Here is a 23,034-nt window from a genome sequence, read left to right as displayed (position 1 = left end):
GCGAACGCGATTGCCGTTGCTGCTGCTGTTGCAGGACTTGTTTGTCACAATGCTTCAAGAGCCTTAACGAGGAAATAGTTGCTACAGCATACCTCTCGATCAAATATTTGTTGTCCTCATCGATCATGGCATCAAATGGCACAAGGGAAATATCAGCAAAAAAGACAAGAAACTGAACTATAACCAGTGAATGTTTTCGAGCTGTGATTCAAAAGACTTGACGATAACATGGTAGTATCCCTGAGGTACAAGCGTTGAAGTCGCATTCTCGGTTATGCCCGTGTTGTGCAACAGGTAGAGGCGAGATATGACCAAAACGACTGTGTCGATTCCAACGTCTTTGAAAATGACTTGGACTTGCCCCCATGCTTTCTCGTCGTCCATGTCGAACTCATCATGCTTCTTGCGGTCACCTTTGGTTGTGGCCAAGAACAGCACGTCCCTTGCATGACCCCTCTCAAACCAGAAAATTGCCCGCAGAACAAAAACAGTAAAATAAAAATACTTGAACTCGCTCAAAGCGTATAGGGAACTCTGAACCTGATCAAAGTTGTACTTCATGGTTTTTAAGTCCGTGATCCTTCCTGTGCTCAAGAGCCAAAATTTGAATTTACCCGCAACCAACACCTGAGCAAAAAACTGATCAAAACAGAGAAAAAAAAACACCCAAAAAACACATTATATCATTAACTTTTATTAATCGAAATTTTATTTTTAATATAATCTGAAACTTGTAATTTGCGTCTCACTACATAACAACATATTAGCAAAACAAGTATACAGTTATAGACTTACCAACAAATACTCTCTGATCTTATTTCTTCTTTTTCTTAAAGGTTTTACTTTTCTTTTTGCTGAGAAAAAATAAAATTTTAATTTTACTATTAAAATTTAGTAAAATATTACCTTGTTTCGGCCACCACAAGCTCTTCTGCTGCATTTTCATTCGCTCCTCGATTGCCAATTATATTTCGCTCAGCCTCCTTGATCCTTTCCATCTGTTTCTTGCGAATTCCAGCGACAGAAGACACTTGCAATGCTCCTTTGAATCCTTGGATGTATTGGCAAAAGTCCCGAACCAAATACCCATCAGAATCATTTTCCGGTATCCAATTTCTACCACCGGTTGGCGCAGTGATGAGGTAGTGTTCCCTTATAGCACAGGCCCAGAGTGATGCAGCAGATGCTCTCCCACCATTAAACTTTACTTCTTGGCATGCCACATCCTAATACACCAGAACAAGAAACACAAAGTGAAGCAAGTAACACATTGCAAAACAAATGTCAATTGGTGTGTAGAGATAATGTGGAAACTGAGCTAACACACCTCATAATCTCTAGGCCAAGAAACAGACTCCTCCTTCTCCACTGCTGCCACCTCCTCCTCCACTGCTGCCACCTCCTCCTCCGTAGCCACCTTCTCGAATAGGCCTAACCCTAAAACAATTAAAAAGTTTCCAGTCTAAATTTGAAGAGGAGTCTTGTAAACAAGCTAGCTAATCAGATAACCATTCCAGTAAAATGGCAGCTGCAAATCTTACACAACCTGGCGGGATTTGACAGTCATTACTACTGATTTTGTTCTGCTTTATGCTAATCCAGGCGTGACTCGTGGTGCGCAGTCGTCTTCTTCCACAGCGACTGGATAGATATAGAAAAACACTGTTTACTTTTCTAGAAACCATCTAGAAGAAACTCACAGCTACTTGTGCCGCCGCTCTTTTCCAATGGCGATGGCGATGCGTTGTGCTGCTACCACCCTGCCGCCGCTGTGGTGTCGTTTGCTACTCGCGAGGAAGATGGCCTACCTTCCATCGCCGTATGCTCTCGACATGACCAAGGATCATATGTCGGAGCGCGAGCACTCCCTGGAAAACATGTACTTCTGGGTTCGTTTCTTCTTCCTGAGAGCAAAAGAGAGAATTTCAGTGGCTTGGATAGGCAAATTTACTTACATTTGGTGCTTGTTGACGCAGAAAAAGGAGCGGGAGCTCCTCAAGAAGCTCGCCAAGAAGGTCGGTATTCCTTTTTGTAGGATCTCCAGTGTATGATAAGAATCGCAGGCCGGAATCGAGGTCGAGGATACTCGACAAGTGGTGCCGCCAATTGTCCCTCTGCCAAACTCGGCTTTTACAGTCACTCTCTTGGGGCTGGAGAACGAGGAGCTTCGAGCTGCAGAGGGATGAAAGTTCCAAGCAAGGAGAAGCTTGATCGACTTGTAAGATGTGTGATATAACTCCAATGTGAAGAGATAAAGAAGAAAATTTGCTCAAGCAAAGACTCACATTCCAGTAGAGCGTTCTTCGCCGCTCTTCCTCTCTCTGCTTAGATACAAGAATCTACGTTCAAGAAGGAAGATGAAGCTTCTCGTTGTTCCTCCAGCTGCAACGCAAAACAGAATAAGGATCAGCACACACACTCAAAAAAAAAAAAAAAAAGGATTGGAAAAAAAAAACTTGGATTGGGATTCCGTACCACTTGATGTAATAGTAAAAGAAGTCCGCATACAGCGCGGTCTGTACAATTCCAGATATCCATGCTGCACACGGGAAAAAACGGAGAAGAAATGAATTTAAAATCCTTGGTAAGTTGTGATATAAACAAAAATGTCATACTTATCCATTGCCTGTAGCCCTTTTCAGTGAAATATCGAACGATCCAATTCAACAGATACAGCCCTCGATATGCCCTGAAATGAAATCAAAAGCATGAAACGAAAGCAAGTTTGTGAAGCGTACCCAAGCAAAAAGACATAGTTCCCGGTGAGGTTGTCGATGTTTTTGGTTCGCTGTAACAACACCAACTGAGGAAAGATCGCCACAGCCTCCAGGTAGATAGAAAACGTCCACAAAACCTGCCATATTCGAAAAACTTAGATGATATCATACCAAAAGGAAAGAATAAGAAAAAGAGGAAAAAGGAAAAGGAAAGAAGAAAGATCATCTACCAAAGAAAAAGAGGTCGGTGCCAAGTATAACCTACCTCCAGTGGAGTGAATTTGGTCTTGATCAGGAGCGCGAGAGCAAAGCATGGAATGATCAGCATGTAATGCTTGAAAGTGTCCTGCTCCTTGTCGTAAGTCTGGCGCACGACCTTGTGATGCCTCATGTACCACACGATCGTGAAAGAGGTTCCGAGAAAAATTATTTTCATCACCGTGTTATAGAGCGAGACATGGTGCGTGAAAATATCCAAGTAGCGCGTCGCAAAGACGAGGGCATAGAGCTCCTGCGTCTTGAGAGAAATCCCTGCGCAAAGATTTCTAAGCAGCACGAAATCAAAAGAATCGAAGAAAATTTTCTCTCTTCCCTTACCGGCGCAAGACTTGATGGTGTGGATCTTGAGCAGCAGCACCACGACGCTGAGGAGATGGGTCATGTCGCCGCAGAGCCGGAAGATATTCATCGCTGCTGCTCCGATTGATCGGCCACTCCACGCTCTGATCGATCGCGGCTTAGAAACCCTCCACGCTCTCGATCGATCGCGCCTAGAAACCCTACTCCACTAGCAAGCTACTGGAAAAAAATGTATAGATTTAAATTTTAGGGCATTCATTTAATCCATGACTTCACAGGCGAGAGATTTGGAGCGGGATGGCGAGCTCGATTTCTTCCGCCATGGCCGGCTGGAAGAGCTCCAGATCTTTGCATCGCTCCTCGATGGTCTTGCGGCACTCGGCGGCGGCGAGAACTCCAGTGGCAAACGCGCCGTGGACGGTCCCTGGAAAGCTGCTGCTCGTCGCCTCTCCAGCGAAGAACACGAGATTGTCCACTGGAGCGCGCAGTCGATCGTAGGCGCCGTGAGAGACACCCACGGCGTCATAGCTGTAGCAGCCGAGGGAGTTTACGTCGGATCCCCAGTGAGACACCAAGCACTTGGTCTGCAAGAAGAAGAAAAGAGTTTTTTAGCTCCAAACTAGAGACCAAGAACAACGAAGAACTTACCGGCAAGGAAGCGTTTGGCAGGATCTTCTTGAGCTGCGAGAACGCGTAATTCTTGGCGGCTGATTCACTCAGCTTCTCCAGATCGTTGGCGAGATTTCCAGCGGGCATGTAGACGAGAACCGGGTGTCCTGTGGCTTTGTGCAAGTTGAGGAAGTAGCTGCACTCGTACGTGGTGGAAGCGACCACGCCCAGGAACTCGACGTTGGGCCAGAAAACGTTGTCGAAGAGCATGGCGATCTTGTTCTCGTTTCCGACACCCAGTTCATTGATGGCTTTTACTTTCCAGTCCGGGAGTTGAGGCTCAAAGTTTATGATCTTGGCTTGGAGCACTCCGAGAGGAGCAGCAACAACGATCGCGTCTGCGTTGAAAACCTTTCCATTTTCTACAGCAACGCGGACACCTTTCGGATGTCGACTTATTTTTGTTACTCTGGACAGACAAAATGCAAAGAAAAAAAGAAAAACTCATCAGTCGTGGACTATCGCGTTCTTGCGCGTGTTACCTGTGATTCAATTTTATATCGAGTCCTTCGGCCAAAGAGAAAACGACAGGCCAATAACCTTTGACCATGAGGCCGTGGCCACCTTCAAGTAATTCTTCCTGCACACGAAAGGATCTGAGTCACGGGGAAGAGAATTGGTCATGTCTCACCTCATCCCAGTTCTGGAGGGAGATTTTATCTGCGTCAGCAGCAAACCATCCTTCCAGTCTACATAAGTACCACTGTAAAACTCGGTGTCCCAGGCCTTCTTGTCTGAAACAGGGATATTTAGTGCTAAGTCGGAGTAGGAAAGCTCGTACCTCAGGTCTGGACGTCTTTTAAGTATGATCGAGAAGGCCTGCTTCAGCGACATATCTTGTGCAAACTCCTCACGAACTTTCTTAGTCTGCACGAAAAGAACCAAAGGAGTTTAACGCTATGCTTTCTAAGAAACAGTAAGATACTTCTTCAAGCAAGGCCTCGAAAACTTCGCCCATTCTAGTCACCAGCTGCGGTGGAATCTGGTTCCCTGCCGTGTCGAAGAGAGCATAGCTGCAACATCATGGAACGAGTTAGAAATACCATAGAACCACAACTATCTGCGGCAACTAGACGAACTCGAGCTAACGAATGAAATTTCCCTGAAATCACATCACCTCTGGAAGATAAATCTCAGTCATAGTCGCTGATGCCAGAGCCTGCAAGCCTGATTCTTGATAGAAACCTGGAGCAACTATATTAACCCAGAGCTCCCAAGAACTCAACATAAGAAAAAACAGAATGCTCTGTCCTTTCCCATGCAGCTAGAGAGTAAAAGTAGCTACTTTGTGCACACTCACACACTCCTAGATTTCGAGTGTTCCTACCACCTAGATGACGCCTATCAAAAACAAATTTGCTTGCCTTTCAAGGTCGTGGTCATAGAGGACAGAGTCGTCCCCACTTGTTCGGTAAAGAGGCAGCCTCAAACGTCCTATCAAGGAAGCCAAGGGGTTGTCTTGGCAAACTCCATGTAGCCTGCACAGAAGGACAAGATCGTCTCGTTTCTTTCCTTAAAAGATTTGCTCTTTTCATAAACTACCATGAGGCACCCATATCAACAGGAAATCCGAAAGAAAAGTCTGTATAGATCCGACCTCCAATTCGATCTCTTGACTCGAGTACCGTCACCTACAAAATCAAATGAACAAAATGAATAAGTGAAGAACAAAAGAGACAAGGATTCCCACCTTGAACGCTGCTTTGTGAAGCATTCTTGCAGCTGCCAAGCCGGAGATCCCAGCCCCTACAACGAGAACAGTAGGAGAAGATGACGATGAATCATCTGAGGAAAGAGAGAGGAATTAGCAACAAAGAGGTGGAAACAAAGTAATTCTTACTGGATGATAACATCGTGGGTGCCATTGCGTGTAGAAGAAAGCCGAGAATTCAATTTTTATGGTGTTTACTACTACTGGGTTGTGATAATGAGGATGGATCCAGGGAGCAAAAGAGATACTTGAAGGGAAATATAAAGAACAGAAAAACGAAGTAACCGAGATGAGGCGAAAGCAACCTCAGGCATACACAAACTCCAGACATGCACACTTATTAGAGGAGGAACACACAAAGCAAAGATCAAAGCAAAGAAAAGGAAAGAAGAACAACGAGAGAAAATTCAACCCAAGGATCTAGAGTGGCAACTGAGGAGTTGAAAGAGTGGATTCCAGGGAGGAAGAAAGGGGATTTTGAAGCAGAAGCCTAGCGTGTGGCACGTATCTCGTGAGAAATGGATGGTGGAGAACGCAAAAAGGAGAGAACACGAGAAAAACAAGACTATGGACGGACGGATGGACTGGAGGATGGGACTTCTCTCGCGCGAGGAGGGTGACACACAGGCACGAAGAAGAAACGGCAAACAAGCAGCGACAAGCCGCGCTGGCTTACTCCCTGTCCTGGATGATCTCGACCCGGCAACCCCCTATTAAAATCGAAATCTATTCTATTCTATTTTCGATCCAGATTCCAGACCAGAGCAGGGCGCGCGCGCGATCGCTGCTGCGAGATCTATCTTCGACCAATCCGCGCCGCGCCGATCGACCGCAACAGGGCAAATCGCTGCCGCTCCAGACAAAACGAAATAGGGCTCTTAACACAAAAAGGGGTAAAAAGGCGCGGGCCCTGAGAATCGAACCCGGAATCTATCGATATTTGCAAGGGGCTGGAATCGACCCTGTGACCTCAGAGATTTTAGGGCGTGTGGGATCGAGGTCAGTAGCTAGGGCTCATGCGGCTTCTTCCTCTAGCTTGGATCCTCACTGCGCTGTGTCGCCTCGTTTGCAGATAGATTTCTGCTAGTGTCTGCGCTGCGAAATTCTTTCTTGTTTCTTCTTCTTGCCGGGGATCATTTGGCCAATGCAGCAGCTCAAGTGAGAATGGACACTGGGCGTTACTCTAGCAGCGTATGACACCGTTAAATTCTTCTTCTCTCAGTGATAGCCCGGCAGCCGCCGCCTCGCGACACTAAAAATCATGACTTTATGCTCTAGTTCCATAACGAATGCGATCCTGACTCAATCTTCTTCGTTATACAGGCTGTGGAGGGCTATGGGCTTCGCTACGAGCAAAGTGACCGGTAAGTCGATCGAGAGCTCTCTACCTCTTTTTTCTTCCAGTTTCTTAAGTGTTTCTCTTTGTTTTGTTCGTAGATTGAGTTATACTGCGGATGATGATGTCGGCTATGAAGGAGCGGCATTCTACCACCAAAACGAGTATGGGGGCTCTTGGGCCTCTGCCCAAGACTATGGAAGACGAGGCTCTTCGAAGTGGTCGTCTTACGAGGACAAGTACTCGACGCATGGAACTGAAGAGCATCCAAGGGGTGGCGGTCAGTTTGAGCGCGAGAGGTATCGTCGAGGTAGAGACTGGCATCGAGACCGAGAGAGAAGTAGAAGCAGGAGTAGGAGTAGGAGCCGAAGCAGGAACAGGGACCGAAGCCCAGCTCGTGATCGAGGACGTGATCGCGTGGTTTTTTCTGGCTATGACGACAAGAGCAACTCAAGTTCTTCCTGGAACGGCTACGGACGAGATACAGCGTACGAGGAACACGGAAACTTGCAGTACGATTCAAAGAAACAGCTCAACGACAGAGGCCGATACGATTTTCCTGCAGTTGTGAGTGAACTCGACATGATTTCCTGTTTTTAACTTGTTTGTAAATGTTGCCAGGCTCCTTCAGCTACGATTGTTGTCAAGGGACTTTCACAAAAAACCGGGGAGCACGATCTTTACGAGGCCTTCGTAAGAATGACGACTTTTAAGTTTCTTAATTTCTTTGTATGCTTATTCTGTTGAATGTAGGCCATCTGGGGCCCCTTGAAGCACGTTCGAGTGATCAAAGAGCGAATTTCTGGCGTTTCTCGTGGTTTTGCCTTCGTAGATTTTCCGTCCGTGGTAAGAACTTTGTTTGGAACTATTAGAAATGTTCATCTCCGATGCTGAGAGCGAGTAAGGTTATTGCAGGAAGCTGCACAGACGATGATGGCTGAGGCTTGGGATGAAGGCATGGTTTTGGATGGCCGCAAGCTCTGCTTTGAATACAGGTATGACTTTGCACATGGATGTTTATGGCAGCTTTTTCACCGCAAATCGTGACAGTAGCAAGCCAACTGCTGGACCTGGGGGACTTCCTGGCGCAAGACAACCGGGCCGAGAAGTTAATGACTGGATATGTACTTTGTGTGGATGTGCAAATTTTGCACGCCGTGTATTATGCTTTCAGGTAAGATGATACGTTTCTGATTCTTTACCCCGTTGTTTTCGGATGTGTTAACAGTGCAACGAAAAGCGTGCGGAGGATGCACCACTGGCGGAGGTTCCGATCAGCGCCGGAAGGAAGTTTTCAGATCCTGGTTAGTTTCTGGGTTTCTCTCTGTAGCATAAACTAACGTGGAGTTTTCCAGGTCCGAGCCAAGTCTTGCTTGTCCGGGGCTTAGACAATAGCATCGACGAGGAAATACTCAGCAACGAGTTTTCCAAGCACGCGTCACTGAAAGTATGATCGAATTTACATTTTTGTTAGTGCAGAAATTTACTTGTTATTTCGAGCAGGAAGTTCGGATAGTCAGGGATAGGCATACTCAGCTCTCTCGGGGATACGCTTTTGTTTCATTTCACTCGGTGAGTATTTCTTTCATGTTGAAGTTTATGTGTTGTTTATAAGCTGGATGCTGTGTTCAGATTGATGATTCTACAAGGGCCATGAACGCTACAAACGGATGTGTTTTGGAGAGAAACAGCCAGATTCTAAGAGTATCATATGCCAAAAGCTTAAATGGATACTCTGCTCTGGCAAGTGGCATAGCTGCCTCTGCAATTGAGGCCGCAGCATTCCCTCAACAAGTAAGCAATTGTTATGTTTTACGTAGATGTGTTCTCACGCGGATATAAATGACAGTACGCTTGGGCTCCGAAAGAGTATAACCCGCAACAGCAAGATGATCAGATTGGCGATAGTGCTGCAACACCAGAGACCGGTTTCGTTTGGGACGAGGCGTCAGGTTACTATCACGATGCAGCATCAGGGATGTACTACGATGCAACTCGAGGTTCGTGATTGCCTTCACGTGTTTTTGAATTTTCTTAGAACTTACAAAATGAATCAACACAGGGCTCTACTACAGTGGAAAGGATGGTGCGTGGTACAGTTACGACCATGAAACCCAGGAGTACCAGCCGTATGTCGACGAAAACGCCAACGAAAGCACTCAAGCTACTGCTGCTGGTGCTGATACTGCTACTGCTCCAGAAAACGCTAGTACTTTGAAAGACGAGGACAAAGAAGACGCTGGTGACGAAAAGAAGCAGCCGAGTCTAGCGGAGTCCGTGGCTGCTGCTGCTCTTGCAGCACAGGCTGCCATGAAGAAGGCAAAAGAACGAGAGAAAGACATGCGTCTGGCTGCTGGGAAAAACCTGGGAAAGAAGAAGATCAACGACGCAGTGAACGTGTGGAAGCAGCGGCAAAACGAGGCCCGAGCTCCTGTCACCACCACCACCACCAAGGCAAGCACAGCAGCGAAGGCGTTGGGAAGATCTGGCGGTGAAAGCCATGGAACAATGAGCAACTTGGGACGTGGTGGAACTAATCCATTTGGTGGAGACTATCAGCCAGTGCTATCTACACCTGTTCTAGCAGCTGTGGAGCAAAGTTCCGTGATCTCGAGCAGCACTACCGTCAGCAATAGAGTAGAGCCCGTGAAGATGACTCCGGCAACTCCACAACAGCGAAACAGTGTTTGTTCGTCCCAGCCATTGTCGTCGAGATCAGCAGCTCCAGCAAGAAGCCGCAGGAGATTTATGGAAGCTCCAGTATCAAGAAGCTAAGTTACAAACTATGTTAAAATTGTGATAAATTTGTTTTTCCTTAACGATTGCCCCGAGCAGCTTGATGATTGTAGCGTACTCTCTTCTGTTCCCGACTTTGCTGTTGGATTTGCTTATGTGTGCCTCCTCTCAATCAGGCTTTTCATCCAAAAGCGCTGAAATTTATTGCCATGCAAAAGGACTGAACCCTTTGATAACATTATTTTACAATAATGTATATAATGTTTAATCATGAAGATTTTAGGATGCCATTCTTTAAGCACTTAGTATTTCATCCCACCAAGTCATCAAACTTGAGCTTGCCAGTCCAATTGCGTAAACTCAAAACAGCTGCCTCCCGTGCACCTCTCGCATCCAAACTAGTCACGGTTGCAGTCTGGTCCTCGGGATCAAACCGCACCCCCCAGAAATATATCGACTCGTCATCTGGTTTAATCTCCAAAGGATCCTTGCGCAGAGTAAAGTTGATCAAGTAGACCTGTGCAGAGTGCTGCTTACTGTAGTCTACGGACATCTGGTAGCGAGCTCTCAAGTTCTTCACGTCTGCATCGACAACATATTCAAACCCGAACCTTGGAAAGTGCTGATGGTCGCGGACTAAGGTATGGAGGCGTGACTGGCTGCGTCGGACACCTTCGACCGGAACCTCCTTCACCTCAGGGAGGACAACCGCACCAACAAAGGGGTAGGCCGATTGCAGCACTGCCTTGACCCTGCACATGAAAATGAACTGATGGGAGTACTCGGAGCACTCGGGCCTGCATGGAAACATCAAAAGGTGAACGAGCACACAAGAAAGCCGCAAAGCTCACCTGAAAATGCAGTCGTAGTCGAGCGTCCTGATTGCCTGCTGGACGAGCCAAGTTCGGTTCACAAGATGGCGAGGTGATGGAGGATCGTCGACCTGCTGGCCGCAGATAGAACACCGTCGAAGTATGGCCGTACGAAGCAACGGAGACGATATGCTAACTTGGTACTTATCGTCTCCCGATGATACGGCAGTCAATACGCCTTCAGCCAGCAAATCACGGAGGTGCACCACGCTCTGTAGCTCGCGCTTCTCCTGTCCGAGGAAGCTGACCAGAAGATCGTACAGCGCTTGAGAGATGGTGGACGTCGTCCTGAAGAAGGACATGATTCGGGCATACGTTGCCTGTCCGAAGAGGTGGCGGCCGAGCTTGAACGAGTCCGACAGTTCCAGCCAAGACTTGAACGTAAAAGCTTCCTCCTGCATCATATACGCCAGGCAAGTCCCGACCAATCCTTTGTGCCCCGAAGTCTGTTGCCAGATGTGTGTTGCCACCTCCACCACCTGCAGAATCTTCCCTCCGTGCTCCTCGTTGGCCTGCTCCATGAGACTGATCAATTCTTCCACGGTGAACGGACGCAAAGCTTGTGACAAGTCATGCGGAAAAGGGGACAATCTGCTCGGTGCAGCGCTTTCAAGGTACCCTTCGTTTGCTGCATGCCTTCTTCTGTCATACTGTGCCTCGAGCAGGTCTTTGATCGTCTCGACACCAGCCAGAGCAAATGCCCACAGGTTGTAGGAGGCCCTCTGTGACTTCATGTCTTTGATTGTATGGAAGAAGACGTCTAGGCAGCCAGGGTCGAGCTTGAGCAGGGTATCTGCTTCATCTAGAATGACCACCACCTTGCAACTGACTCGCACTGTTTTGCGGAACATGCTCATGAAGACGATATCGTCACACATCCCTTCGTGTTTCTGTTCCGCAAACAAAGCCGGGCACGCAAGGTGCAACCTCCTGCACAAGTCTCTCCACATATCTGAAGAAGTCCAGTCCTTGGCCGCGCTGCTCAAGCCCCCGATGTAAACCGGAACCAAGCCCGACTGTTCCAATCTCTTCGCAACCGCGTAGAGCAGGGTGGTCTTCCCGCTCTGCCTTCGGTCACACACAACACAGTAGCGGCCAGCGACGAGGTCCTCGGCCAGAGCTTGAGCGCCTTCGGGCTCGATAAAGAAGCACTCAGTGGGGTCTTGTATCGCGACGCCAGTTGCAAACCGACGAGGTTTGAACACCACCTCCGCTCTGGCTTTGTATCTCCAGCCCTCGATCTCCGTTAGCTTCAAAGTGTCGGGGAGAGGGATGACGCTCCCATCCTGATCGACATGCGCCTCGAGGACTATTTTGGAGCTGCTACAACCCCGTGACGAGAGAATCATCTGGATCACCTCTTTCACTGTCGTGCCGCTTGGCACGCTCCATTCTTCGGAACCCAAACCCACAAGAACTTCGCCTACCTTGACCCGTTTCCCCTCCGCCATGAAGCTTCAGTTCGAACATAATTCGTTTAAAACCCTCGTTTTGATAACAAAAAGTGTTTTTGAAATTTTTTGCTAACCTTTAAAAAAATTCTTATTTTTAAGAAAAAAATTTATTATTTAAAGGCTACTCATTTTTAAAATGAATGCTATAATATTGATGCCCAATCATATGGCAATCAATATATAATTGCACATGAGTGCATTTTTTATTTACACATGTGTATTTTTTTTTTTCAATTGCACAGAGTATTATAATGCATAACAATTGAAACGTGATTGTGTGTAATATAATTTGGCAGAATGCCAGATATGAATCCAACCCATGTCAACTAGGATTGTCCATAACAAATAAACATGTCTAAGATTGCCAGATACAATTGGGTGGAAATGCTTAGAACGTGTTGCCCAACAGCAGAATCACACACTCTAGCTCATCCAACTTGCCAGCCACAATCTCTACCAATCGCTTATGAATGCTATGACATTCTAGTCCCTTGGATCAAAACTTTTGGTGAGGAGTTTGAGTGCTATATTGCAATGCATATGGCACGATTCTTGCTTATTCTGAGGTAAAGATGGGCTAGACTCTAGATTGGACCCCATTGCATGTAGCCATTGAACATCAAGCTCCATCTAGGATGCCAGGTTTAAATCATCTCACGACTCATTCTTGCCATTCTTGCCAAATTTAAATTACAAAAAAGAAGATGGTGATGTGGCAAATGAATTGACATAGATTAAAAATTTATATATAAAAGATGAATCATATGCATGTTTAAACAATTCAAACACACATGTGTATGAAATTGATATATATATATATATATATATATTGCAATATAATGCAATTTTTACTAGGCCACCTACCCCAGGTACAGAGGTGTACTCCCCCAATATCTACAAGTTGCCAAAATGAATAAGGGATTTGTTTTGTGCTGGTCAATTTATCTTGTCCCCAGGAGGGATTGACTGATAGATAAGTAACTCTCTTTTTTCTGTGAGCACAGGGCTTGTTTGATGTTTAGCTAGTTGGTAAGCAGCAAGGTCAAACACTGATTACAAAAGAATTAGAGAAAGTTTAACTGCGCCGAGGAGATATTTCTATCCGGTGTAATGGCTGTACCAAGAATATCCTGGTATCATAGGATATCCCTTTATCTGGATTTTTAAAGAAAAATTGTGGTTATAGATTTAGAGGAAATCCAACTCTAAATCTAATCCAGCTCTAGATTTCTTATGACCGATCCAATTTACATGCATGTAGTTATTTACCTTTTTGCAACAACCTGGCGATGGTGGTGTCAAACGCATCCCGGTACTTGAGCAGCCTCGTCCCCGGCTGCGCGTAGAGCAACCCCGGAACAATCTCCTCGATAATCTTCCTCCTCATGAGCAGCCTCTGCCTGGGAGAGACGTGCTCCACCACGTCCACCACGTCCACTCTCCGCCTCTTGACATCGCTGGCCGACACGAACACCGAGTACGAGGACGAGTCCTCGGGAAGGTGCCACGCATACTGGAAGTAAGCGGTGTCGGCGTCGAACAACACTGGGATACACCCGGCGATGAGAGAATCGAAGACCGAGCGTCGGGTGGCACTGTCCCCCGGCGGCTGCATGCAAAACTGGGAGCTCAAGAACAGCTCCATGGTCGGTTCCGGACTGTCGCACAGATTCCCCGAGCAGGCCAGCAGCTTGCAGCGATCTGGGCGATCCTTGCACTGGTTGATGAGGTGAGTCCGGAGGTGCTCGGGGTCCCTCGGCATCCCGGCGAAGCTGACGAGATTGTCCCTGCTGGAGGAAGCGATGCGTGAGATCCAGGTGCTTATGTCGGAGTCGGAGCTCGGGTGGAAGTAAGTCGGGTGTGGCACTGCGATCTCGTTTGGCTCGAAGGGATCTCGCTCCAGGAGAAGCTTGGTCATGTTCTCGAACTCGGCCATCTTGAGCAGCGTGTTCCCCCACATTGTCTCGTTGTTCCTGCGAAAGTCCCAGGTGATCTTTCCCATCACCAAGAGATGGTCCCTGCCATTCCTCCGCCACCACCACTGCTGCCGCTTGAGGAGATCCATCACTTCCAGCCCGAGCTCGTTCTTCTGCTCCAGCGTCTCGTTGGTGTAGTGGTACCTGAGAACGTCAAGGCCGGCGTAGTATGGAACGTAGAAGAGCGACGCTTCCTCTGGAGAGTCCGTGAGGCATGGATAGTGGAGTAGCCTCTGGTGGAAGAGAACGTCGAGAGCGTACTGGTTGGTCTGGAACCACTTCCCTGCTGGTGCTAGGACCGAAGAACTGGAGCTCTGCACTGGGACTCCCATACCCGAGTTTGTGAAGTAGTCACACATGCTGAACCACGGGAGAAATGTCCCGCATTGCTCGAGTATAGCCCGATTGAATCTCTCCGGGAGCTTGTAAATGTAGATAGCTCGGCCGGAACAGGGGGAACCCGATGAAACCACCCGTGACGATGTATCACTTCCACCCCTCAAGCTGTCGATGATCTCCTTCTTCTTCCAGCCCAGTTCCATCTCCTCGGACAAGGAACCACCATCGTTGTGGCCCGAGAACTTGTAGTGCTGCTCTACGCTGTGGCTAAATCTGATCTCTGCCGCTGGTGGAGCAGTGAAGGATTGGAGCTGCTCCAGAGGTACGAAGTTCCATACCACCCAAACGGCGAACAAAGTGGCGAGAACGAGTCGAGTTAACGGCATTGCCATCGTCCTGCGCTGTACTACCATAGCCTGATCCCTGGCGACGACCATCGATCATCTTCTTCGTCGATGACAGATCCTCGCCTTCCTTTTCATCAAACGCCCACCAAGAGTGACCGGAGCATTCAAGTTCCAGCTCAACCAACTTTGATCCACCCCCGTTACTTCAGTGCATGCACTGCGCGGACAAAGCTTGCGTAACGCTTTCTCTTTCTCGTCGCTGACCCGGATCTTTCCAGATACGAATGCTGGTAATTACCAGCAAACGGGAGATTTCCTCGCGATTAAGCCCCCCAAGTTTCCATTTCTTGCCTTTCACAATCCCTGGCTAGTTCTTGACGAAGACTTGTTTATATTGCTTCCCGTGACGCTGCTTGCTTGTACGTGATAGCCTGCGAGCAAGCCATGTTACCAACGTTGAAAACACATTTTAATCAGACAGCTGGAAAGCTCAATAACCCACCGAAGCCGATTCTTCTCGTGCTGCCGCCCATAGCGCGTCACATTTTTCTATTCGCCTCCAAAAGCAGCAAAGGATTCCTGGCGACTTTTAGCGTACAAGCTTTTCAGAATAGACCTTCGCCAGTAAAGAAGTAATTCTTCGTACTCCCTGTAAGCTCGAAGTTTCTTAGTTCTCGTTTCTCGCCATCACTGTCGAGCAAGTTGGCTTCGGGCTTGCTTTCGAGCCTCTCAACGCGCTCGAGCTCGTCTTCCAATGAAATTGCGATTAGAAAAGTAAACCGGATCTAAACAGCACATACTTGCCTTCTACTTGATCTCTCGCAATGAATGAGCACTGGATTGCACTGGCACGTCAACCACGGTTGACTGCTGCCTCGAAATGAACCTTTTCCTGTCAAATAATGACAGAACGTGAACAAAATCACCTTTGTGCTTCCGGCAAAGTTCTGTACAAGTCTTCCATTTTCCACAGCTATTCTGCAGCGTTTACAGTAAACATCTCGTCAGACATTCGAGCAAGTAGAAGAACGTCTGGTGTACCGTCAGCCTTGAAGACTTGTTCCGTCAACAACCAGCTTCTGTTTGCCTGTTTAACACCCGGGTCGGAAAGAGGTATCCAAACTATGTCGTACCTTCCCAACTAAACATTGAATCGGACTTTAGGTCCGCATTCCTCTAAAACGCTGCGGATTCCTATTTGGTGGTGAAGTCCCGTTCTCTGAAACCTTCACAAAGGCATCAGCGAGAAAAATATAAAGCTAACAAGACCTTTCTCATCTCCCAGACATCGTGACGCTGCGTGTTTGCAGACTTTGTTTAGTAACCGCAACAGTCACGTCTGTACCTTTACTTTACGAGACGTGGTAGACCCGATCGACCTGGGCGTGCGGTCTTCGCTTCGCTGGAAACAGCAAACAAAACTATAAGATCTAGCAGGGGACTAATCTATTAGAAAATTTTGACCACTATGAGGTTACTGAAATCGCGTGTACAATAATAGAGCGTCAATAAATCATTTAGCTTCCGTTTAACTTGAGCCGCGTAGAGTACATTAGTTTCAGCTGCAGTATCATAGGAAATGAAGCAAGTTTTCATTGAATCAGCTGCTGATCTCTCGGAAAAACAAAAAGAAACATTAATCGTGGAAAAAGTAGGCAGCATACCTGTATGACTCGATGTTCGCTTAGAGGCCTCACAATAATTCGCGCCACAATTTAAAAATTCGAATTCAAACAAGGAAACGTGGGAGTCGCACGCCATCCACGATCGAACTCTTGTTAAAGGCTCAAGTTTCGTGTCCACCTCCATATGAATATGATTGTGCGAACGTTAGCCGAGGAAACTTGCAGCTATAAAAGGCTCACACTGCAAGAGAAGAAAACATCTGCAAATGAATCAAGCTGATTGATCCTTACCTCCTCGTTTCCTGTTTCTGCTTCTCGTGAGACAGGAGGTAATGGCTGCAGCGAATTCCGTCGTTCTGGTGGTAATATCATGCTGCCTGATTGCTGCGAGCAATGGTATGAATTTTCCTTCGTTCTTCCCAAGAGATAAATTTGGTGGCTTTCCGTCGTTCCCAGCGCAAAACATATTTTCTCCGTTGATGTTGGGTTACTACAATCGTCCCGGAATCTGCAATCAAAATCCAGAAGTTATTATCCAAAAAATTGTAAATGGTTCTGTTGCTGCCGACCGTACTTTAGCAGCGGGCCTCCTCCGGATGCATTTTCATGACGCTTTCGTCAGGGTGTGTAGTCATCTTTCCAAGTAGTTTTGTATGGATAACTGAAAAATGTTGTCCTGTTGCCAGGGTACTGAAGCTTCGGTGCTGCTCAAGTCTCCAAACAATGACGCCGAGAGAAATGCCATTCCAAATCTCAGCTTGAGAGGTTTCGAGGTGATCGACGCAGCAAAAGCCGCGGTGGAGAAAGTTTGTCCCAATGTAGTCTCTTGTGCTGATATTCTTGCTCTGGCGGCACGCGACAGTGTTGTAGCTGTAAGCAAAATGACCAGGATCAGTCGCTCAAAGTTCTAACGGTTTCGATTCAGATTGGTGGACCTTGGTGGCCAGTTCCAACTGGTCGCCGCGACGGAGTCCAAAGTCATGCCAACGAGACGACGGATTTGCCACCACCTTCTGCAAACTTCACTCAGCTTCTCAGCATGTTCCAGAAAAAGAACCTCGACAAGGTTGATCTTGTTGCCCTGTCAGGTACGTATCACATAACTCAGTAGCAGTCTTCGCTGATAATATTGCCACAGCTGCACATACCATTGGAAGAGGTCACTGTGGTGCTTTCTCGAGCCGCATTTACGATGCCGCTGGTAACAATGCTATCGATCCCACACTGGACGCAGCTTATGCCAACAAGCTGAGAGGCTTCTGCCCGCCAAGAGATACAGTAACCACCGTAGAAATGGATCCCAATAGCAGCCTCAACTTCGACAGTCACTACTTCCAGGCGGTACTCGCCAAACAGGGCCTCTTCAAATCGGACGCGGCGTTGCTGACTGACGCTGGTGCTCGAAGCCTTGTTCAAACGGGTGCTAGCGCTCCTATCATTTTCAAGTCCCAGTTTGGATTCTCTATGACCAAGATGGGCAGGATTGGCGTACTCACGGGACGTCCAGGAGAACCTCCGAGCCAAATTAGAAAACAGTGCGCTTTTGTGAACCCGTAAAACGCCTCGTTCTAATAATTTTGTACTTTCGGTGCTGGCACCTATTTAATTAGATGCCTGACCACCAGAACAAGAAGTTGTTAAAACAAAAAAAGGAAAAACAGAAACAAAGAAGACGAAGAAAACGACGTTCACATACCCGATCTTATCAAAATAGCCGCCTCTTGACAGATACCCGAACATCATCTTCATCCGACGAGTCCAGGTCTATAATTTGCTTGCTTGACAAGGAGTTAGATTCCTTACGAAAAGCCGTGGGTGCCAACAGCTCTACGCCACTTCCTTCCCAAGAAACTTGTTTGGACTTTACTTTGAAGAAGGACATGATACTCCTTTGATCTGGATCGGGTTCTTTCTTTTTCCGTCTAGTCGGTCTCTTGAACTTCTAAAACAACATAAAAAAACAAAAAAGAAAGAAAGAAAGAAAGAAAAGATTGTATAACTGAGTAAGAAACAGTTTACCTGCTGATCTTCAAACTTCGAAACAAGAGCCGGACAAGCTCTTTTGATTAACGAAATCTGTTCGTCAGTTGTAATGGAATCCTCATTCGTTTCTCCACCGGGCCCGCCAAAGCTATCCACCGCATTCCACTTCACTACGTACAGTGGTTTTCCCACGTTCGTTTTGAGTTTCAGTATAGAGGTAGGGGTATATCGACCGTTGAGAAGGGCCATTGAAGGACCTTCGGCGATGGACTTCAGACAATAGTGCGACAGTAGTGGAAGTGCCTTCTTGCGAATATAACTTACATCCCAATGTAAATGCGAACCGAGAAATAGTTCTAGAGGTTCCATTTGAGGAGCTTCCCAGCGAAGATCCAAGGATTGCCCTTCTGAAACATGATAAAAGTTGATGCTCACACGTATGTTTGTAAAGCGTCTGTACGAACCTCTAAGATAACTAGTGGCCCCAGTATTCAGAAAAATCTCAATAATTTCTTCGTTTGGGAAGTCTTCAATCGCAGAAATTTTTGCACGGAGATTTGACCACCATGTCACATCTTTCTCATGCTTCTTTCTTCTTCGATCCTGCAAACAACAGTGTTAGAAACCTGGCGCAAAAGGCATCTTACATATGATACCTGTGCGCAACTCCCGCAGCCACACTTGAAGTTCTTCGCTTTTTGAGAGCATCCGGCAGTGTTCAATGACCCGCAATCTTCACAGCCTAGCTTGGTATGAAGTTTCTTGTTCCCGGGATGCCCACACATAGAACAATGAGAATCTTTTCTTCGTCCAAGATGCAATGCAGCATCATCTCCTTCTTTGCTGTCGAATCCATTTGCCGAATCACTTAGTTTTCCTATAACTTCTGGTGATGGATACTCACGCCTTCCCCATTTTCGAAGACTGATCCATTAGCAAGGAAATTAAGATCGATAGCAATAAGACAACAAAAATAAAAAATAAAAAACCGGCTTACTTGTCAAGGATCTCGTCTTTAGAAAAATGCTGAACCAGGCGCATTGCATTGCTGTAGCCAACACCAGGTATTCCACGCAAATTGTAGTCGCAACCTACGAGGAGAGCTAACGCAATAAGATGTTCTCGTTCGAGTTGCAACGCAAGTCTGATGTCTGAAGCAAGATATGACTCCACAAGAGGTTTCTGTCAGACTTCCCACAATTACAGCAGCTTTAGAGAAGAATCCCCACCTTACTTTGATGTCCGCTTGCAAGGTTTGAATCACACACCTCGCACCGTGAAGAAATGCATCACTGTCGGGTGTCACACAAGCGTCTACAACGCCATTTCGCTCCAGCTCCGCACACAAGGCTTCCGCCTCGCTCGTTGCACGTAACACCGGTACGTTGAGCAAGCCCAGAAGTTCCTATAGAGAGAAACTTTCGTGAAGAAAATCTTCATGGACGTAAGAAAACTTACCACACACTCTTCTACATTCTCGAGGAAAGCCCGATTCCGATGATTATCACCTCCATTCAGCTGAGCGGCGGGAATTCCGGAAAAGCGACTGAAGCGCTCGATCCTCGCAGGCAGCTTCAGCAATGGCGCGTCTCCATCCACCACGAAAACAGGCAATGCACCGACCTGGAGTGAAAATTTCTTGAGAAATCGAGCAGAAAAACCGGCAATCTTGCCTTGGCAACAAGCGTGACGACGCGGAAGAACAAAAGACGCAAGTGAGGCTTGCGCGCCCTGTCTTTGAGCACGGCCTCCTGCTGGACGATCCAATGGGACAGATCGATTGCGAGGCGCTTATCCTGAAGCGTTGACAGATCTTCGGAGCTATGGCGCAGCGGCTTGATGAGCTCCCAAAATCCTCCCCCAACGCCCATGGATTCCTTTCTAGCTGCCCTAAACTTTCCCCCTTCTCTATAACGTCTCTCCAAGTGTTGTGACATGTCAGTCGACGTGGCAACAGAGGTGGACAGATTCCCCTGCCACGTAGCTAAGAGCATTTTCATTTTTAGGGTTCTTGGGTTTACGATGGCTCTTCTGGACGCGGCAATGCAGATTCTCCGTTGCCGGCTCTACGATCCGCGAGCGTCTCCGGTGTTCGCAAGCGCCGAGGAGAATCGAAGGTGGGGCGAATTTTCGAGTTTTGGTCGCTCGGCGCAACTTTTTTCCTCTCCAGGAAACTGTATGATCTTTTCAGGCACACGATTTGTCAAGCGTGCAACAATTCAGCGTTGCTTCTTGGGCCCCGAGGCTGTGGTAAATCCATGGTACCCGTTCTAGCTACATTGGTTTCTTTCTGGTTTTAACATTAGCACCCAATGTAGGTGCTCGAGCACGTTTTGAGAGAAATCCAGGAGACTTTTCCGGATCGAATTTCGATCGTAGGGAAGATCTTTTGTTTGTTATCTCACCTCTAAAACTTTTGTTCTGTTGTTTTCGTTCTCAGGTTAGGCTGAATGGTCTTTTACATGCCGATGATCGAAGTGCTTTAAAGGTATGTATGAAGTCTCTCGCTTTTCACGAATAACGTTTTGAGTGATGTTGATGACAGGAGATTGCAAAGCAACTATGCGTGGAACACGAGCTCGAGTTTTCCAAAGCTGTGAGTTCTTTGGAATTATTTTCGTTTATTCACGCTCTTTCTCCCCGCAGGCATCCTTTGAGGAGAACTTGCGATTCCTGACTGTTATTCTGGAGTACGTGCCTCTTTTACGTGACCAAGGTTCCATTTTTATGTGCTTAAGTGTCCTCCCAGGCAGTTTTCTTTCTCTCACAAGGCCCTTGTTCTTGTTCTGGACGAATTCGATCTTTTTGCGCAGGTTTTTTTTGCTGAAACTAGTTCTTGCATCTACCTTGTCTCTTGTTTGCAGAAACCAAAGCAGTCCCTTCTGTACAACTTGTTGGATCTGTTGCAATCGCCCTCTTCCCAAGCAGCTGTAATTGGTATCAGCTGCAGACTGGTATATATATATCTTAGAAACTCTTTCTCTTATTGTTCCTCTCTAGGATGCCGACCAACTCTTAGAAAAACGAGTGAGATCTCGTTTTTCACAACGCAAGATCCTTTTTCTTCCTCCTGCTAGTGAAGAGATCACCAGGTAAGCTTTCATTTCATCAAATTTTAGTACATATTTCTGCTCTGTCGTCAGGTTTCTGGAAACGGTACTAGTTATTCCAGTCGATTCATCTGCAAACCTGGCTCAGCATGCCAACGCTTTCAACGCAAAAATCTCGGTAGTAGCCTCTCTTTCTTGTGAAAATTAGAAGTCCTCGTTGTTTCTTAGGCCTGGCTACAAATGGAGACCACGAAAGAGCTCGTGAATAAGCTGGCAGCACTTGATTCTAGTCCAAGAAATATTATTGACTCAGTGTGAGTAAGCTATTCATTACAGTTCATTGATTTTCAACTTCTATGTAGCTTTCGGAACCTGTTGGACTACTTAAAAAACACCAAGTCTACAACACCAAAACATCCACCGACAATTTGCGCACTTGCTGGTAGCTGCTGAAATGGCTCTCGTATATTTCATCTAATGGTTTACTCATATAGATTTGTCTGTGCTCGAGCTTTTTCTGCTTACATCAATGAAGCGTCTGGAGAACAAAGAGCGTGACACCTATACCTTCAACTCTGTTTTCAAAGGTAAGAGCCACTGACTTAAACCATATTCTCGCTCAAATTGTTCTTGCAGAGTATCAAGATGGTTATAAGAGTTCCGATTCCTATTCGAAAAAGGCTGCTTACAAGGTTTTCAATTTCCTGAAAAGCTCCTAACCAAATGTTTTACATGGAGTAGGCCTTTGAGCACTTGTTGGAGCGCGAGCTTATTGGGTACTCGGATGGAAAAGCTGTGAGCAGCTTGTCACATTTAAGACCTGTGAAAATGCTCATCTCTTTTGAGGAGCTTGAGCAAGGCCTCGAGGCCAGTCCAGTTTGTCCGGTACGTTTGCTAACACGCTGCAATGAAAGACTAACTTAGAATGTTTGGTCTGCAGGCTACATTGCGTCAGTGGTACTCACAACCAGGTGACTTGTCAATGTTCTCCCTTATAACTTTCTCCTGGAACGTTTCTGCAGAAGCTTAAAGACTGGGAAAACTTGCAAGTCATTCACGCGCTAGCTCTCGCCTGATACGCTTCTGGTTCCTTTTGTGAACCTTGGGCAAGGAAAGCATCCATCACAGCCAGAAGCTTTCATGACGTTGGCGATAGACCGCAGTCTTCCTCGGCCGGCATACAGTGTCAAAGCATTTGCTGGCCGACCAGCTCGACCACTGCGTCCTGCAAATACGAAAGCTGGTTTTATGAAGAGAACTTGAAAGGTGAAACTTGGTACCTTCGGCTTCATTAAGATCGGCAGGATGAATATCGTTTGCTTCACAGCCGTATCTATGATTCATAAGTTCTAACACTCTGGATTGAAGGATACTTCGAGCTAAGCTATTGGAAACTCCTGAGAGACACAGGAAGATTATCATCGGCAGCACGTATCTAAAGCTTTTTCTTCAGCGACAGGATGTCCTGTAGCAATTCACTATGAGTGAGTGTTAGAGAAATGGATTAATCACCTCTAGCTCTAGATCCTCTCCAACATTGTCCAAAGAAAAGATACTTTCATGTCAAATGTAGAGATACCAACCTCCATTCGGATTTTCTCTCTTCCTCTGTGAGAAGTTGTGATTTACAGAAGGATTGC

The 23,034-nt window shown here is 46.8% G+C and overlaps 8 protein-coding genes and 1 long non-coding RNA gene across 22 annotated transcripts; 4 read left to right on the top strand and 5 right to left on the bottom strand.

The window, feature by feature from the left end:
• Nucleotides 1-1,441: 1,441 nt before the first annotated feature.
• LOC112344831 lies at nucleotides 1,442-2,056 on the bottom strand. The gene is made up of 3 exons (XR_002991843.1): nucleotides 1,956-2,056; nucleotides 1,701-1,904; nucleotides 1,442-1,641 (listed from the first exon to the last, which is right to left on the bottom strand). It is a non-coding gene; the product is annotated as an uncharacterized LOC112344831 (long non-coding RNA).
• LOC112344830 lies at nucleotides 1,637-2,273 on the top strand. Its single transcript, XM_024670270.1, has 3 exons — nucleotides 1,637-1,889; nucleotides 1,977-2,015; nucleotides 2,064-2,273. Exons 1-3 carry the CDS (start codon nucleotides 1,728-1,730, stop codon nucleotides 2,184-2,186), a joined length of 324 nt encoding a protein of 107 aa, XP_024526038.1. The 5' UTR covers nucleotides 1,637-1,727; the 3' UTR covers nucleotides 2,187-2,273.
• LOC9634652 (ER lumen protein-retaining receptor) lies at nucleotides 2,245-3,499 on the bottom strand. Its single transcript, XM_002965554.2, has 6 exons — nucleotides 3,315-3,499; nucleotides 2,983-3,248; nucleotides 2,739-2,854; nucleotides 2,616-2,689; nucleotides 2,476-2,539; nucleotides 2,245-2,382 (listed from the first exon to the last, which is right to left on the bottom strand). Exons 1-6 carry the CDS (start codon nucleotides 3,403-3,405, stop codon nucleotides 2,346-2,348), a joined length of 648 nt encoding a protein of 215 aa, XP_002965600.1. The 5' UTR covers nucleotides 3,406-3,499; the 3' UTR covers nucleotides 2,245-2,345.
• A 31-nt stretch (nucleotides 3,500-3,530) lies between these two features.
• LOC9636014 (probable polyamine oxidase 2) lies at nucleotides 3,531-6,521 on the bottom strand. Its single transcript, XM_024670269.1, has 10 exons — nucleotides 5,806-6,521; nucleotides 5,656-5,750; nucleotides 5,508-5,596; nucleotides 5,330-5,443; nucleotides 4,891-4,978; nucleotides 4,747-4,832; nucleotides 4,597-4,699; nucleotides 4,448-4,545; nucleotides 3,945-4,374; nucleotides 3,531-3,880 (listed from the first exon to the last, which is right to left on the bottom strand). Exons 1-10 carry the CDS (start codon nucleotides 5,828-5,830, stop codon nucleotides 3,569-3,571), a joined length of 1,440 nt encoding a protein of 479 aa, XP_024526037.1. The 5' UTR covers nucleotides 5,831-6,521; the 3' UTR covers nucleotides 3,531-3,568.
• Nucleotides 6,522-6,634: 113 nt separating this feature from the next.
• LOC9634651 (SUPPRESSOR OF ABI3-5) lies at nucleotides 6,635-9,865 on the top strand. 3 transcript variants are annotated; one of them, XM_024670267.1, is made up of 14 exons: nucleotides 6,635-6,675; nucleotides 6,749-6,867; nucleotides 7,000-7,040; nucleotides 7,114-7,579; nucleotides 7,634-7,705; nucleotides 7,766-7,858; nucleotides 7,928-8,007; nucleotides 8,063-8,186; nucleotides 8,241-8,316; nucleotides 8,368-8,459; nucleotides 8,516-8,584; nucleotides 8,645-8,806; nucleotides 8,862-9,012; nucleotides 9,075-9,865. In XM_024670267.1, exons 2-14 carry the CDS (start codon nucleotides 6,841-6,843, stop codon nucleotides 9,785-9,787), a joined length of 2,166 nt encoding a protein of 721 aa, XP_024526035.1. In that variant the 5' UTR covers nucleotides 6,635-6,675; nucleotides 6,749-6,840; the 3' UTR covers nucleotides 9,788-9,865. The 3 variants fall into 3 exon arrangements, with proteins under 3 accessions (XP_024526035.1, XP_024526036.1, XP_024526033.1); XM_024670268.1 differs by having other exon boundaries at nucleotides 6,644-6,867; nucleotides 8,066-8,186; XM_024670265.1 differs by having other exon boundaries at nucleotides 6,644-6,867.
• A 3,337-nt stretch (nucleotides 9,866-13,202) lies between these two features.
• Nucleotides 13,203-16,080, bottom strand: LOC112344933 (xyloglucan-specific galacturonosyltransferase 1-like). 4 transcript variants are annotated; one of them, XM_024670582.1, is made up of 6 exons: nucleotides 16,006-16,080; nucleotides 15,870-15,955; nucleotides 15,778-15,823; nucleotides 15,537-15,714; nucleotides 15,239-15,484; nucleotides 13,203-15,167 (listed from the first exon to the last, which is right to left on the bottom strand). In XM_024670582.1, the coding sequence occupies exon 6, from the start codon at nucleotides 14,824-14,826 to the stop codon at nucleotides 13,336-13,338; it is 1,491 nt and encodes a 496-aa protein (XP_024526350.1). In that variant the 5' UTR covers nucleotides 14,827-15,167; nucleotides 15,239-15,484; nucleotides 15,537-15,714; nucleotides 15,778-15,823; nucleotides 15,870-15,955; nucleotides 16,006-16,080; the 3' UTR covers nucleotides 13,203-13,335. The 4 variants fall into 4 exon arrangements, with proteins under 4 accessions (XP_024526350.1, XP_024526351.1, XP_024526349.1 ...); XM_024670583.1 differs by having other exon boundaries at nucleotides 15,239-15,603; nucleotides 15,663-15,714; XM_024670581.1 differs by having other exon boundaries at nucleotides 15,239-15,714; nucleotides 15,870-15,962; nucleotides 16,006-16,025.
• Nucleotides 16,081-16,579: 499 nt separating this feature from the next.
• Nucleotides 16,580-17,972, top strand: LOC9634650 (peroxidase 27). 2 transcript variants are annotated; one of them, XM_002965899.2, is made up of 5 exons: nucleotides 16,582-16,757; nucleotides 16,818-16,984; nucleotides 17,048-17,233; nucleotides 17,287-17,449; nucleotides 17,500-17,972. In XM_002965899.2, the coding sequence occupies exons 1-5, from the start codon at nucleotides 16,694-16,696 to the stop codon at nucleotides 17,916-17,918; spliced, it is 999 nt and encodes a 332-aa protein (XP_002965945.1). In that variant the 5' UTR covers nucleotides 16,582-16,693; the 3' UTR covers nucleotides 17,919-17,972. The 2 variants fall into 2 exon arrangements, with proteins under 2 accessions (XP_024526353.1, XP_002965945.1); XM_024670585.1 differs by having other exon boundaries at nucleotides 16,580-16,984.
• A 64-nt stretch (nucleotides 17,973-18,036) lies between these two features.
• Nucleotides 18,037-20,215, bottom strand: LOC9636012 (flap endonuclease GEN-like 1). The gene is made up of 8 exons (XM_024670580.1): nucleotides 20,018-20,215; nucleotides 19,803-19,967; nucleotides 19,579-19,749; nucleotides 19,342-19,526; nucleotides 19,001-19,268; nucleotides 18,809-18,947; nucleotides 18,381-18,751; nucleotides 18,037-18,303 (listed from the first exon to the last, which is right to left on the bottom strand). The coding sequence occupies exons 1-8, from the start codon at nucleotides 20,213-20,215 to the stop codon at nucleotides 18,067-18,069; spliced, it is 1,734 nt and encodes a 577-aa protein (XP_024526348.1). The 3' UTR covers nucleotides 18,037-18,066.
• A 150-nt stretch (nucleotides 20,216-20,365) lies between these two features.
• On the top strand, nucleotides 20,366-22,988 carry LOC9636011 (origin of replication complex subunit 4). Of its 8 annotated transcripts, none has more exons than XM_024670840.1 (16): nucleotides 20,366-20,461; nucleotides 20,536-20,605; nucleotides 20,663-20,719; nucleotides 20,785-20,832; nucleotides 20,890-20,940; nucleotides 20,991-21,034; nucleotides 21,094-21,157; nucleotides 21,209-21,298; nucleotides 21,345-21,436; nucleotides 21,488-21,572; nucleotides 21,623-21,708; nucleotides 21,757-21,836; nucleotides 21,889-21,981; nucleotides 22,031-22,086; nucleotides 22,136-22,279; nucleotides 22,335-22,982. In XM_024670840.1, the coding sequence occupies exons 1-16, from the start codon at nucleotides 20,367-20,369 to the stop codon at nucleotides 22,422-22,424; spliced, it is 1,245 nt and encodes a 414-aa protein (XP_024526608.1). In that variant the 5' UTR covers nucleotide 20,366; the 3' UTR covers nucleotides 22,425-22,982. The 8 variants fall into 8 exon arrangements, with proteins under 8 accessions (XP_024526608.1, XP_024526606.1, XP_024526607.1 ...); XM_024670838.1 differs by having other exon boundaries at nucleotides 20,515-20,594; nucleotides 20,651-20,832; nucleotides 22,335-22,365; nucleotides 22,417-22,982; XM_024670839.1 differs by having other exon boundaries at nucleotides 20,515-20,605.
• The last annotated feature ends 46 nt before the right edge of the window (nucleotides 22,989-23,034 follow it).

Source organism: Selaginella moellendorffii, unplaced genomic scaffold, assembly GCF_000143415.4.
Source record: "Selaginella moellendorffii unplaced genomic scaffold, v1.0 SELMOscaffold_6, whole genome shotgun sequence".
In the NCBI taxonomy this organism is placed as follows: Eukaryota; Viridiplantae; Streptophyta; class Lycopodiopsida; order Selaginellales; family Selaginellaceae; genus Selaginella; species Selaginella moellendorffii.
The sequence above is the reverse complement of the archived record's forward strand: the minus strand, read 5'-3'. Positions and strand labels throughout refer to the sequence as shown.